Here is a 15828-nt window from a genome sequence, read left to right as displayed (position 1 = left end):
GGAGTTGCAATTAAGATATAGCTTACACACATATGGCTATCCTACCAACACTCTATCCTCTCTTTTTTTGGTGTCAAAGAGAATGTCTCTTTTTTTTTTTTACAACTCTTTAATTCTATTTTTTTTCATGAATATATAAAAATATAAGATTAAAGAACATTTTGATATATTCTACATATTTTTAGTTTAAAATCATAAGATTAAAAAAACTTTTTGTTTTCTTAAAGTTTGTGCCAAATAAAAAACAGACAAATAAATTAAAATAGTTGGAGTATGTGTTCATTAAATTCCATATAATGCATGTAATTCCATTAACTTTTTGATGTATTACTTTTTGTGTGTAATCTGATTGACTTCTTTGTGTGTTTACTTACTACGTGTGACTGTGTTAAAAGGGTGATGTGTGTGAAAACTTGAAATTCATTTTTTGTAATTTCCCAAATGTTGATATAAAAAATTGTATAATCCAATCTGCAATTTTGTATGTTTCCAATAAAGAATAGTCCAAGAGTGAAAGGCAGATGAAGCTTTGACTAACTCTCTTCTGCTTCAACGACTGCTTCACCTACACCATTCCTCCGTTGAATTTCATAATTCATATTTTATCAAATTTGTGCCAACTTTCTTTCCTCTCTCTATCTCTCATTCCATTTGTCATTCTCAATTTTCAAAGAGAATTGTAACTAGCCACAAAAATACCTTTTTTCCCTGACCCTTTTGCTTTCATTTTTAGTCTCATTACTGCATTGACTTCACTTTTTGGGGATTAGGGCTTTCAGTCTTCTTCTTTTTTTGGGTTTGACTTTTGAAGCTGAGTGCCATTGGGTGGAGGATTCTTTTTCTTAGCGGGGTGGTTTCAATGAAGAATCTTGGTTTTTAGTTGTAGAAAGGTGTGGATGACTGGGAGTCATGGATCAGTCGGTGTTGGCGATCTGGGTATTTCTCTGCTTAATTGGGCTGCTTTTGAATTTGTCAATGGTCGCCGGTAACGCTGAAGGTTTGTTTCTTTTTGGGTTTTCCTTTTCATCATTGCTAAAATATATGTGGAGTTTTGAATCTTTAATTGGGTGGTTATGGGATCCCAATTACATAAAATCTTGAACTGCAGTTTATTGATCAAGTCTCAGATTATAAACGTTACTTAACAGGTTGCTAACAGCTTTTGCAGGTTACTCATTGAGGCTTATTATAAATTGTTGGCTTTATACATCAACAACCCCTTCAACTTGTCATTAAATTTCAGTTAGACAGTCAAACTACCGCCTATTCCAATTGAGTACTTGAACATATGATAAAGGGTTCCTATTAAACACTTTCAGTTCAAATTTTATGTGTATTCTCAAGTGCTCATTACGTAGATAAGCTAACCACATAGATTTATGTCATCTCCTTTATTTATACACATCAGACTAAACTGGAACATGCTTGAGGCTTTACTTGATGTGTATAACTAAAGGAGGTGACGTATTTTTAGTGGTTAACTTATTCTCTAGGTAACGGATACTTGAGAATACGTGCAAATGACTTTCCATAATTTGAATTGGAACTGTCCAATTGGAATACTGTACATGTGTTCATCAATTGGAATAAGTCGTAGTTCGACCGTTTAAATGAAATTTACCGATAAGTTTAAGGGCTATTGATATATTAAGCCTAAATTGTTCCTGTAGTTAAATTTTTAGTACTTGATGGTGAAAAAATTTTGTGCGGCCACTGTGCAGAAATTAAACACATTTATGGATTCGTCTTGCTCTAGCAGGAGACAATTTTAGCACAAAATTGAGTAAACCCTGAAAATGGCTGCCCCCATCCCCCAAAAAAAAAGAAAGAAAAAAAAAATTGGATTGGCAAATGATGTATTATATTGTAGCTAATATTTCGAAATTGTTGGTTTTAATGTGTGTTGAGCTGATCACTGATATATCATCTTTTATGTAAGACAGGTGATGCCTTGAATGCTCTGAAGACAAATTTGGCTGATCCTAATAGTGTTCTACAGAGTTGGGATGCAACCCTTGTTAATCCTTGTACTTGGTTCCATGTAACATGCAACAATGAAAATAGTGTGACTAGAGTGTAAGCTACACAATTATTTTTTTCTTCCTTTCATATTGTGGTTTCATTTGTGAATTTTGGTTGCTTTTTTAACACAGTGATCTAGGAAATGCAAATCTATCAGGTCAACTGGTACCACAGCTTGGCCAACTCCAGAACTTGCAGTACTTGTAAGTTAATTGAATCATTATGTCTCAAGGATGTTAAAGGCTGTTCTTTGATTGTTCGATTTGCTCCAGACCATGTTTCTTGAAATCAGTTAATTTTCTTTATAATTGTGTTAATCAATATTCATAACATAAATGTAAATGAGCATGTATATATTTGTTTCTACAGAAGGAAGTATCTAGTGTTTTGAGTCCCCAGGATGGTTTTGTATTACAAATTTATTATTGTCCTAAACAACTTAATCTCAGAACAACCCCCAAAGGGTGGCCTAGCAGTCCAAGTGTTTGAGTAACAACCTTGGACACAAGGTTTGAATCCTTGCAGAGGCAAGCGTAGGTGAATTCTTTCAATCTGCCTAAGAGTTGGTGGCCTAGTGGAAGATAGCAGGTATTCGGTAGATTAGTCGAGGCACACTAGTGGGACTGAACAATATCTCTATTAGAAAAAGTGAATCTTTGTACATTGCCATTCTGAGGAAGTACTAAGTCTACTTAAAGATAGTTAAGCGTTGTCTCGCTTATTCTTCTGTACTATTAGTCGTAATATTACTCTTGTAATTCCTTGTCCTTTGAGTTTGGTTATTATTTGTTGTATTTTGTACTTCGATTATTTTTTATCTATTTATGACTTCCGTTGTCTGTAGTATTTTTCCATAACTTCTTCATTTCCGTTATTTCTTTCTCTATACTACTTTGGACTGTTTTTTTCTTGAGTTGAGGATCTATCAGAAACCGTCTCTCTACCTCTAAGGTAGGGGTAAGGTTTGTACACTTTATCCTCCTTAGAACCCACTTTGTGGGATCACACTACGTATGTTGTTGTATCAATAAGTTTTTAATATCCCCAAACAATTATTATAAGCATTAAGGGCTATGTTTTTAAGGTGATGTATTTAAAGTGAAGTCAAAATTAAAGTAAAAAAGGATAAAAAGAAGTCAAAAGTGTAAGAGAGAGAAAAAGAAAAAAGAAAGAAAAAGTATAAAGAAAAACTTAAAAACAAAAAAGTGTTTTCTTTAAAATAAATTAACACGTGTCAAGTAATGATTGGTGCGTAAAAACACTTGCATTTTAAAAATCGGGACTGGTCATAGAAGAATGTAATAATACCAATTCAAAGATTTTTAGAGGGGGGTAATAGGAGCCCCGCAAAGTTCAAGTATCTTCTTGAAATATAGGTCTTACAAGCATTCTGAAAAAAAGAACAGTAGCTACAACAAAATAGTGCAATAATCAAAGTGTAAGAGATAGTAGCTAGTAACAAAAATTTGAGGAGAAGCAGCTATAGGAGAAATACTATTACTACTAGTAAGGAATGATAAGCAAGACAAAGCTCAACTACCTACTAACCTTCTGCCCTAATTTGTGTTCTCCACAACCTCCTATCTAAAGTCATTTCCTCGGTAAGCTGCAATTGTGTCATGTCCTATCTAATCACCTCTCCTCAATGTTTCTTCGGGGTACCTCTACCCCTCTCGAAACCATCCATAGCCAACCTCTCATACCTCTGTACTGGGGCATTCATGCATCTCCTCTTCATATGTTCAAACCACCTCAGCCTCGCTTCCCCATCTTGTCATTCACTGAGGCCACTCCTACCTTGTTCCCGATATCTTTTCCTATCTCTCCTAATATGCCCACATATCCATTGTAGCATCCGCATCTCTGCAACTTTTATCTCCTTAATGTGAGAGTGCTTGACTGGCCAACTCTCTTTCCCATACAACATAGTTGGTTTAACCACCACTTTGTAAAATTTGCCTTTTTACCTTTTGGTGGCACTTTCTTATCATGCAATACTCCGAATATGAGCCTTCATTTCATTCACCCTGCACCAATACGAAATGTGACATCATCGTCTATTTCCCCATTTCCTTGGATAACTCGTGAATCAAGCCTCACTTCCATGTCAACATTGGGCGTGTTACGTCATTGAACTTGCATTCCAAATATTTTGTCTTGGTCCTACTCAACCTCAACCTTCTGGACTCCAAGGTCTGTCTCCGTTCCTTAATTTTTATTCTTTTGGTTGAAGAATTGTGAGGTGGAGAGTAGCATTTTTTTATACTTTATAGTGGGAATAAATGCCGACACTACCTTCTTTTTTTTGGGTCAATTTTGTGTGCATAAAATTTTGCTCATGTAGCTTCTCGACTTATTAGAAGTGTACTGCCCCATCAAGTTGATTTTATGAATCATCCACACCCTAATTTAAAATATCCAACCTTAATTTTTCTAGGAGGAACCAATGCATTTCTGTTCATGTACTTGGATATTCTTTTGATCGCAAAGATGCAAATTTGACTAGTTATCGGAAAATGAAAGAAAAAACTAGTTTGGCTGGTGATTCTCCTTCTAGTCCCAATTTACCTGATCGTTTACTAAATAAAAAAGCTTTTTTGTATTCAAGAATTAAAATTACTACAAAATAGTATTGCTTGATATTTTCTGAAGGCCACTCCACTTTATGACATTAACAACTACTATTCTATTTTACTTTTTTTCAAGTTAAATTTTATATGACAATGCTGGTCAAATTCTTTTTTTGTAACCGAACTGGCGAAAGAAGCTATATTATACTTGGAGGGAGGGACGTTATTTCATAGTAGATATTCCGTCACTTTATCCTATTTGAGTTATGCAACATTATGCTATGTTTTTTTTTTTGAGAAGGTAACATTTGTGTATATTCATTGACCCAGTGCATGGGTTGCACTGTAAACCATATTTACAGCTTGTCAAAAAAGTAAGAAAACTGAATCTGAATCCTAACAGGAACCTAGGATATCTATAATGGATTCAGTGTCCTCTAAATACATCTGCTTGCACCAGAAGCAAAAAAGCCTGAGACAATTTAGTTTGATCTTTTGAAGATCACAGCTCTTGGTCTCAAAACATCTAGCATTACTTTCTTTCCAAACAGTCCACCAAATACAGGCTGGGACAATCCTCCATCTATCTCTATCTGCAGCTCCCACATTAGGCTATGGTTTTGGTGATATGAATAATTTTCATTTTACTTTATTAACCATGTATTCATTTTCTGAGGGTACATTTGCTCAGAACTAATTGATAAGATTGTTCTTTAATACCTTATATAGTGATGTTAACAGATATTTGATTTGCTCATTCTACTGCCCTATGTAATGTTCTCATTGCTACCCTTTCGGACCAGTCCTCCAGTGGAAGTTGGTGCGAATAACCTATCCTGCTTCCATTATATTGATGTTGTAGTTTTTTGTGGTGGTAGAATCCTCTGAACATAAAATCCTCTCAACATGAAGTATGTTAACTTGGCTCCTTATTCCCTCAAGCTTCTTTTCTTCTATTTTTTAAGAAGTGATTAATGGTGTTTTGAACTATTTTCGCGCAGATTGACAATGAAAGTTTAATTTAGTCAAATAGAACCAATTATTCAATTACAGAGTTATCTACACGAGGTAAAAAATAAACCGCCTTCCAGGAAAATTGAACCCTGAATCTTGAAATCCAGAGATCTCTAACTTGCCACTTGATCTAGGTGTTGTTTACTACCACCTGATTATTTGCTTGCCAAATTCTGAAGTTGTGTGCTAAAATCACGATACTCTCTGTTTGGGTGGGGAACTTCCTTAGTTACTAGTCCACACTATAGTTATACCTTACCTATTGCTTTTAGGGGTCGTTTGGTAGGAGTTGTTAGAGAAAATATTACTGGTATAAGCTTTTGTATTATTTAATCCCTTGTTTCGTAGTGTTCTCAACCTATGTATAACTAATACACCCTATTCAATACTATTCTTATACATAGTAAATCATGACATTAGCAATACCAGTACTATTCGTATTCTAATACACCCAATTTATATAATACAACAAACCAAATAGTCGACAAAAAATAGTCTAGCATAATTAATCTCATTATTACTAATACACCCTATTCAGTTCTATTATTAATTATACCCCTACCAAACGACCCTTTAGTACATCTGTTCTTTTTTTCATGTTTACCTAAGAGTGTAACTTGTGGAAGTAATTTACACTTCAAATGTGCAACATAATTATGCACATGTTAGTTGGCATGTCTCATCTTAAGCGGCATGGTCTGCAAATTCTCAGAATAACTTGCTAATGATCTCTTTTTTTAATTTCAGGGAACTTTATAGTAATAACATAAGCGGAAGAATTCCAAATGAATTGGGGAACTTGACAGAGTTGGTTAGTTTGGATCTTTACCTGAACAACTTAAATGGTCCTATCCCTCCCTCATTGGGCAAGCTTCAGAAACTACGCTTCCTGTACGAGTTATACATTCTTTTTCCTTCCGTTTTTTTTCTTCTCTTTTTGTTTCTTTTTCGGTTTGGTTATTTTTTTTCAATGTTTCAAATCTTTAGCATATATATCTGAAGTTTAGTTAAATCAGAAATGATCACCTTCTATTTTTATTTTTATCAAGAAAGCAGCGTATATGTTAAGGATTCGTTTGGCTATAGATTTCCCAAGTAAACTTTGGGGGAAAATTTGACATATAGTGTTTGTCCATACAATTTGCCATTATTTGGCAAATATTTTTGGCAAATAACTCAAATTCCCAAATACTAGAAAAAACTAGTATTTGGGCCAAATCTCATTATTTGGGATCTTTTAAAAATTTAAATGCTACACCAAACTTTTATCTTTTACAAAAACACCCTCTATAGTAGTTGGTTGCGTTGTATTACATAATTTTTTACGTAAACACCAAAGTAATGAAATATTCAGTGAATATGAAAGTGATCATATGGTTATTGATGAAAATGATGAACAATCGGCTTAGGATAACAAAGTCACATCTTTGTCTACTTGACGATGCATGGAATGATGCTTGTTGCACTCACTCTGAACTACCATATTGCTCCAATGTCATGGACACTGCTTGTTATTTGTTGCAACGAAGATCCAATTGACTTGTAATATAAACTTATGGTTAGTTTTAATAGTTTTTAAAACTTTTATAAATCATATTTCCTAAAAAAGTGAAATATGTTTCCCAAATACTATGGCCAAACACATGGTGAAATTTCACCCAAATTTTAACACAAATAATATTTGCCAAAAATATTTGGAAATCTATGGTTAAACGCTAGCAAAATCATGCAAATGGGGTTGTAGTTTCTAATTCTCTAAGCAAATCTGTATGATGTTCTGTAACTTTTCTGTTAATTATGTTTACATTGATGGGTTCTGTCCAAAAAAAATTGATGCGTGGAAGCATTATGAAAACACTACTCCTGTCAGCGAATAAACCTTTGTAGTTTGAGAGGTCAACAGGAAATATATCTGTATGATTCATTCTGTCTTTGCTCTGTAGTGGAAAGTTAGTTGATATGCTTGGCAAACCTTGTTCTTGTTTCCCAAATACTGTATGGTTGCTGAGTGAAGACCAGGTGACTGGACTGTACTCTTTTTTTGTACGACAAACAGAGATTAATAAGTAATAATATCAAATGTTAAGAATAATATGAACCAACTTGAATAAAAATATATTCTAAAAGTATTCAATTATTATCTGATTAACAAAGTTGTGCTTGCTTGGTCTCTCTCGATATAGACTCACAGCCGTGCAGCTCAACTGAAAGTGACAATTCTGAGATACTTCTCATCTTATCAGGAAAATGGCCTGTGGATTTAGTTCATTGCTAAAATACTTTATGTATGAACGGTGATTCTCAACCTGCAAACACTATCAGCAAGTTTTTCCTAGCATATTGGAATTAATCTTTCTGGAGTATCTAGTCCTCTATATATAAATGTATTTGTCTTTGTCTACCTTTAGCACATGTATGCTACATTTAGCACATGTACTGAGTAATGAGATCTAGACCAGTATTCGCTTTGACGAACTTCTTTTCCTGTCTTGCTTACTCTTGATCAACCTTCCTTTTATCCTTTTTTTTTTTCTTTGCTGAATTGAAGGAGGCTCAATAATAACAGTTTGAATGAAGGTATTCCCGTGTCTCTAACCACCATTGTTGCACTTCAAGTACTGTAAGTATAAAGTTGTTCCTTTATTTATCAATGCTGTATGTTGTCTGTGTTGTCTAGTTCTTCTGGGTTACTTATTGTCATTGCCTTTCAATGCAGTGATCTCTCAAACAACCATTTGACAGGACCAGTTCCAGTCAACGGTTCCTTTTCACTTTTTACTCCTATAAGGTGTGTTGGAAGCATAAATTTGTAGTTCCTTCTGTTCCTGAAGTTACAATAGTGAATATCTAAAGATTGAGTGCCTATATTTCAGTTTTGCTAATAATCAGTTGGAAGTTCCTCCAGTTTCTCCACCTCCTCCTCTTCCTCCTACGCCCTCATCGTCATCTTCAGGTTTGTTGACATAATTTGTGTTTATGCTGTTATGAAATTGTGCTACCTCTCCTTTTTCCCTATTCCAATTTAGTTTTCATGAAAATCCCTTAAGTTATTCACAATAAGGGGAGATGGCAATGGTAAGAAAGGAAAGGCCTGGTTGCCTGGGGAAAGCTGAAGAGATGAGCCCCAGACTGGATTCCCTTATGAAAGCACTTTCTTTATGAAAAAAACTACCATTACTGTAGGCACTGTAAATTACTTTTTTTTAGATCAATTATACAGGTATTGGGGTCTTGTGGTTATTCAGCATTCACGACTTTCCAAAATAAAAAATTCAAATAAGCTTGGAGATACTATCAACATCTTTTTCTTTGTTGGAAATTAGATTTACTGTAAACTCTGAAGTTCGAGTGATACGTGTGTCAAAAGTACCATATATTTTTCAGAATTGCCTGTATTTTAAAATTTAGGTCATACAAATAAAAAGTTAACTCAATCATCTTTTCAGTGGGCAACAGCGCAACTGGAGCTATCGCTGGAGGAGTTGCTGCAGGCGCTGCTCTTCTATTTGCAGCTCCTGCAATTTTTATTGCTTGGTGGCGTCGGAGGAAACCACAAGACCACTTCTTTGATGTTCCTGGTTTGGCAAAACACATTGAATCTGAGTTAATTGTACTTTCAACTTGATGTGTTCTCACTCATTATAACTGCTTTTGCAGCTGAGGAGGATCCAGAAGTTCATCTGGGACAACTCAAAAGGTTTTCCTTGCGTGAACTACAAGTTGCGTCGGATAATTTTAGCAACAGAAATATACTCGGTAGAGGTGGATTTGGTAAGGTTTACAAGGGCCGGTTAGCTGATGGCTCTTTAGTTGCAGTGAAAAGACTAAAAGAGGAACGTACTCAAGGTGGAGAGTTACAGTTTCAGACAGAAGTAGAAATGATCAGCATGGCTGTACACCGAAACCTACTTCGTTTACGGGGATTTTGCATGACACCCACTGAGCGGGTGCTTGTTTATCCGTACATGGAGAATGGAAGTGTTGCATCACGTTTAAGAGGTATCTCTTTTTTAATTTTCATGTGCTTGCCTCTACTTTTTGCTCACCTTTAGGCAGGCTCACAACAACAACAACAACATACCCACAAAGTGGCGTCTGGGGAGGGTCGAGCATATGCTGACCTTACCTCAGATGTCAGGTAAAGAGGTTGTTTCCAATAGATTCTTGGCTCAAGACAAAAATAGTCTAGAAAAAGACATAATTGAAGTACAAGAGAAAATAGATAGCAACAAAAACAACAGATAGTATCAAAACAGTACTGCAACTAAGTAATACTGTAATAGAACTACATAAAACATCAAATATCAACAAAAATTGAAGAACAAGAAACTACAAGCATAGTACTACAACTACTAGTAAGGGCAACAATATAATGCAATCCTACCTACTAGTATGGATGTACTTTTACCTACTAATCTTCTACCCTAATTTGTGTCCTCTACAGCTTTCTATCTAAGGGCATGTCCTCGGTAAGCTGCAATTATGCCATGCTGTGTCTAATCATCGCTCCCCAATACTTCTTCGGTCTACCTCTACCTTTCCTAAATCCATCCATAGCCAACCTCTCTCACCTCCGCCCTTGGCATCTGTGCATCTTTTCATCACATGTCCAAACAATCTCAACCTCACTTTCCGCATCTTGTCTTCCACCAATGTCACTTCCACCTTGATTTGGATATCCTCATCCTTAATCCTATCTCTCCTAGTAAACCCACACATCCATCGCAACATCCTTATCTCTGCCACTTTCATCTTCTAAATACTGGCCAACACTCTGACGTTACAACATAGCTGGTCTAACCACAGTAAAAAAGCCAATAGCTAATGTTAATGATAAGCCTTTAGTCTTTTAACTTTTCTTTCATAAATTTGTAACAAATTTGAAAAAGTTACTGCAGAAGTGTAAGCCAGTGGTGGAATCTTCACATCAATTTCATTGTGCTATTAGTTATTATAGTGATTGAGTTTTTTATGAGTTCTCATGATGGGTATGTATATTTAACAAGATGTCAATGTTGTTTATGATTTTGCTTGTGTTCTATGGACCAATTTCACAAGTGGTGCTATCCTTGATATCTTACTGAATATAGAGACTGCAGTTCATGATAAAATTTATTTAATGAGCACATCTGAAAGTCAAAAAGAATTAAATGTCTTGAAAGAGAATTCATATTTTTATTATTGTATGAAACTGGATAAGTAATGCCTCATGACTTGGCGTTTCATGATTTAGAGTGATATTGACCCAAAAAGATCAGTTTTCTTTTTATAACTTATTCAAGCTTAAATAGGAACCTGTTTTCAGTTTGCTGAATAGCTTGAATTTATGCTCATGGGATAATTTACATTTTTCTAGAGAGGCCTGAATCAGAGCCCCCACTTGACTGGCCAAAAAGGAAGCGTATTGCACTTGGATCTGCAAGAGGCCTTGCTTACTTGCATGATCATTGTGATCCTAAAATTATTCATCGTGACGTCAAAGCCGCAAATATCTTGTTGGATGAGGAGTTTGAAGCAGTTGTTGGGGATTTTGGGTTAGCTAAACTCATGGACTACAAGGATACTCATGTTACCACTGCTGTACGTGGTACAATTGGGCATATTGCCCCTGAATATTTATCTACTGGTAAATCTTCTGAGAAAACTGATGTGTTTGGCTATGGGGTTATGCTTCTAGAGCTCATAACTGGGCAAAGGGCTTTTGATCTTGCTCGACTTGCGAATGATGATGATGTCATGCTGCTAGATTGGGTAAGCATTTATACTGTCCTGTATGCTTAAGTTATTTTGCTTCTGCTATCAATCAGCAATTTGGATTTGCTTAAAGATCAAGTCACTTCTGCTATCATTGAACAGTCTTGGAATGTTCTGAAAAGATCAAGTCAACTCTCTCTTCTCTTCTATAAGTCAAAGTTTGATGTCTTTTTCTACTGTAGTGTTATTTGTTGAACACTGATGTGCTCATCCTGAAGAAATGGTGTGGTACGAGACCTGCATCGTTGCTTATTATTTATTGTGGTTTTGTGGTGTGAAAGTAACATTCGTTGCAGTTCCCTGTGAGTAATTTTTTTTTAAAAAGGTTTAGATGTTTCAGGAGGATTTAACCATTCATTGCTAAAATTGCACGAGCATGTAGGTTATAATTAGAGTGGATTACTTTCATTATCTTATTCTTGCAGGTGCTTCAACAGTTAGGTTGCCAAATTCGTCCCCTCAATTTGTGACTAATCTAGAAAATGTGCATCTCCACTTCTCATTTCTGATGCTATCTGAAGATTAGAAAAATATACTTTTTTCATTTTCATTCAAATAAGCTAAGGTGTATCGGCAACTGCCATATTAATGTCACTTCAGTCATGTTGTATTCGGGGGTAGATATAGTATACTTTAGGACAGGTACTCATTCAGGAGCATCCTTGAGAAAGGCAAGTCTTATGTGGGATCGCCATCCTGGAGAAGGAAAAGGAGACGGTCAAACTGTTAGGAAGTGACTATTAAAAATAAAAGCTTTTCTGAACCTCTTGTGTCTCTGATGGATACAAAAACTGTAATAGCAACATGAACACTAACAGACTGCAATGCCACTAATGTCAATCAGAAACACTTGGCTGTGTTTGAGCCTCATGCACTGATGTGCTGTTTTTTTAGTCTCCCTTCAGATCTTAGTAGCTTTTCTAGTGACTGTGCTCTTAGAGATGGCACATATGGTTGCATGCATGACTATTATTTGACTTGTAACATTCCACTGGATATTCAGGTGAAGGGACTCCTGAAGGACAAGAAATATGAAACATTAGTTGATGCAGATCTTCAAGGTAATTACAATGAAGAAGAGGTGGAACAGCTTATTCAGGTAGCTCTACTTTGCACGCAGAGTACTCCTACGGAACGTCCAAAGATGTCAGAAGTTGTAAGAATGCTTGAAGGTGATGGCCTTACTGAGAGGTGGGAGGAATGGCAAAAGGAGGAGATGTTCCGGCAAGATTTCAACCATGTCCACCACCACCATACTGATTGGATAATAGCTGACTCCACTTCAAATATCCGACCGGATGAGTTGTCAGGGCCAAGATGATCTTTCATTTATTCTGCCGGTAGCACATATAGGACCGACTCTTTTGAGGGAAAATCCTCTTTGTATCCTTGTATCTGTAATCGGTATATGCCATCTTCTTTTCTTTCTTTCTTTTTTTTGGGTTAATTGGTATATGTCATCTTTGTGCATACCATTTTCCTTCTTTTTTTTGTTTCAGTCAGTTATATTGTATTTGATTATGTCCAAATGTGTATAGGTGATTGGGTCATTACAACAGGTCTGAACATGAAAATCAACTTATAGCAGGAATGGCTGTAGAAAGCATCTTTGCACCTTCTCTTTTTCTAATGTATCAGATAGAGTGGCGTTTGTTAAAGAATAAACACTTTGTAAACTTAAAGTAATCATAGTTTCTTTCATGTTCAGTGACAGTTTGTCACCTCCTCTTGATGGCTGAATTTTGTAGTATTATAGACCAATAAAACATTATACAGATGCTATAATGTAATGGCTACATTTATAGAAATGAAAACTAGTAATTGAAATTTGGAAATCTAATGGTTGCAGTCTAACAACTTCAAATATTTCTAACTAATGTGTCATGTCACCTATCTAACTTTCCAACTCAGCTAGTTTACTTTTAAACTTTGCTTAGATTTGTATCATTACCCCAAGGATGAAATGTAGGGAACCTGTGCTGCAACTTTGATACATATTCCCAAGCAACCTGATAGCATCAATATCAGACCATTTCACCAATACTTGGCCAACAACTTTGTTTATCCCTCTTCACTAATCTCCTTTCTTGGACAACATTAAGGACATGTCAATAAGGGATGGAAATATGAAAGACTGTGGGATGGTTGATGATTGTTGGAACCTCAAAGGCATCACTTCAATTGTGAAACATGGAAAACTGGATGGATAAAAACATCAGATGATATCAACAACCTATAGGCAACTGTTACAATTTTAGCATCAATAGCACAAGGGCCAAAATATTTAGCAGCCAATTTAGGAAATGTCCTCACAACAACAAAAATTTGTCAGGCTGAAGCTTCAAGTAGACCCAATCTCCCTCTGAAAAGAACCTATATCATACCTATGCTTATTAGTTTTATCCCTCGGTCTCTACTGAGCTATGAGAGTATGGAATTTCAAAAGCTGAATAATGGATTCACTAGCAGTTAAAGGATTTGTCCACCATATAAGTGACAACTTCACTAACCAAATAAGGGAGATGGATAGGAGGTTTATGTCCATATAGAACCTCATTGGGAGTACACTTAAGAGTTGTAAGGTCGGTAGTATTGTACCACCATTTAGCCAAGGCAAATAGGAAAACAACTCTTTAGACTAATTAGAGCAAAAACACCTCAAGTATGTTTCTAATATTCTATTCACTACTTCTATTTGACCATTAGTTTGAGGATGATAGGCAGTAGACCTTTGTAACTGAATACCTTGTAAAGTAAACAGCTCTTGCCAAAAGGTACCAAGGAATTCTTTATCTCTATCACTAGTCAAGGTGACAAGCATCCCATGAAGCTTAAAGAACTTGCCATGGAAGCACTGAGCTACTGATTGAGCAGAGTAGGGATGGGAAGAAGCCATGAAATGCCATCACTTGCTTAATCTGTCCACAACAACCAAAATAACTTCCTTACCATTAGACTTAGGCAGGCCCTCAGTGAAGTCTAAGCAAATGTCAATCCACGCACCTTTAGGAATTCGGAGAGGTAGTAATGTTAGCCAAAATGCAGGGATTCTCAAGGAATCCGAGGTTTTAGCAGCTGGACAGGAGCTTAGCGGAGAAGCTCGAGTTATTCAGCTATGGTGGATGGAAGGATAGAAGATGAAGAAAAGAATTCCATCGGAAAGTGTACTTGTATATTCAATTGATGATTCAATCTGTAATGATACAATGCCTTATATAGAAATGAGAAAGAATCTTATCTTGCTAACTGTTTCTAACTAATCCAACAGCATAACTAACTACTCATAAGGCAAAACTAACTACTGATTCATTTATTCTGTAACATGTAATAACCCTAGGTTTGCTGCAACATCACATTTATGTCTCTGACATATATTACATCTATTAATGAAATCTTTGATATTCTACACAAGATGTTTCTAATAAACTAGTGGTTGTAACCTCTTAATTGTAGCATCCATGCTCGAGTGACACCCCGAGTAGGGTCATGCCAAAGTGTAGTGGTGTTCCTCCTTAGGTTAAGATCAACATCAACCACCATCTCAACTGCTTGTTATGCCAAGTGAAAGATTTATAAGACACTATCTGAACCTTAGCAATAATCTCTCGTAAGGATTGATCAGTAGTCCAAGAAGCCTTAATTTAATCTAGTCAAGAATCATGAGGAGTGAGCAATGAGAGTGCCAACAATTCAACCTTGTCTTTTCTTGACAAAGCAACAACAACTTTGTTCTAAACCCCTTTCTTATATTCAATAGTGAAATCAAAAGCCATGAGCTTTGAGATACAAGCCACCAGGAAATTTGTATGAATATGTTGATGCAATCGAAACTTTAGGGCTTTCTGATCAAGTTTGACAACTGTTTTCCCAACAAGTAGTGAGACCACTAGGTGATAGCAAAGATGAGGGCTAAAATTTTATTTATCATACACACGCATAGCCTGATGTTTGGGAGAAAAAAGTATATTCAATAAACACATAAATTCTCAAAAGATTATATGCAAATTAAATTTAGCTAAGTCACTGGTTAAATACGGTGGTGTTTGAATACATAAATACACTCATATTTAGTTCTAAGATCAAATTCTCCTCTTATCTCTAGCAAAACCAAGAACTCACTTCTAGAGTTCAAGACTTGGTTTTGAGAAAGACTCACCATCTATCAAAGAGATTATACGTCCTTCCACATCAAGGCAATCATACTCTTGTGATTTCTAAGTGATTCTAACAAATGATTATGTATCCTAAGCAAGAATCTACCATCAAAACCTAAGGTTCTAAGTGAACTCATCTCAAAGTTCAAGAAGGGGCTTTTGGGATTCCTCTTCAACATTAGAGTTTCAATTGGGGAGATTCAAGGTATGAAACATTATCATAGTGAGGAACTCAGTTAGTAAGATCAAAAGTAGAGTTTTTATCGTAAAGTCTATGATTTCAAACTCCCTCTAATTCGAAATTTCCATTGTTG

The 15828-nt window shown here is 35.7% G+C and overlaps 1 protein-coding gene across 1 annotated transcript; it reads left to right on the top strand.

The window, feature by feature from the left end:
- Positions 1-486: 486 nt before the first annotated feature.
- Positions 487-13018, top strand: LOC125865136 (BRASSINOSTEROID INSENSITIVE 1-associated receptor kinase 1-like). The gene is made up of 11 exons (XM_049545316.1): positions 487-997; positions 1944-2076; positions 2154-2225; positions 6354-6497; positions 8155-8226; positions 8323-8394; positions 8480-8559; positions 9053-9184; positions 9264-9605; positions 10963-11357; positions 12364-13018. The coding sequence occupies exons 1-11, from the start codon at positions 910-912 to the stop codon at positions 12679-12681; spliced, it is 1848 nt and encodes a 615-aa protein (XP_049401273.1). The 5' UTR covers positions 487-909; the 3' UTR covers positions 12682-13018.
- Positions 13019-15828: the final 2810 nt, after the last annotated feature.

Source organism: Solanum stenotomum, chromosome 5, assembly GCF_019186545.1.
Source record: "Solanum stenotomum isolate F172 chromosome 5, ASM1918654v1, whole genome shotgun sequence".
NCBI classification, from domain to species: Eukaryota; Viridiplantae; Streptophyta; class Magnoliopsida; order Solanales; family Solanaceae; genus Solanum; species Solanum stenotomum.
The sequence above is the reverse complement of the archived record's forward strand: the minus strand, read 5'-3'. Positions and strand labels throughout refer to the sequence as shown.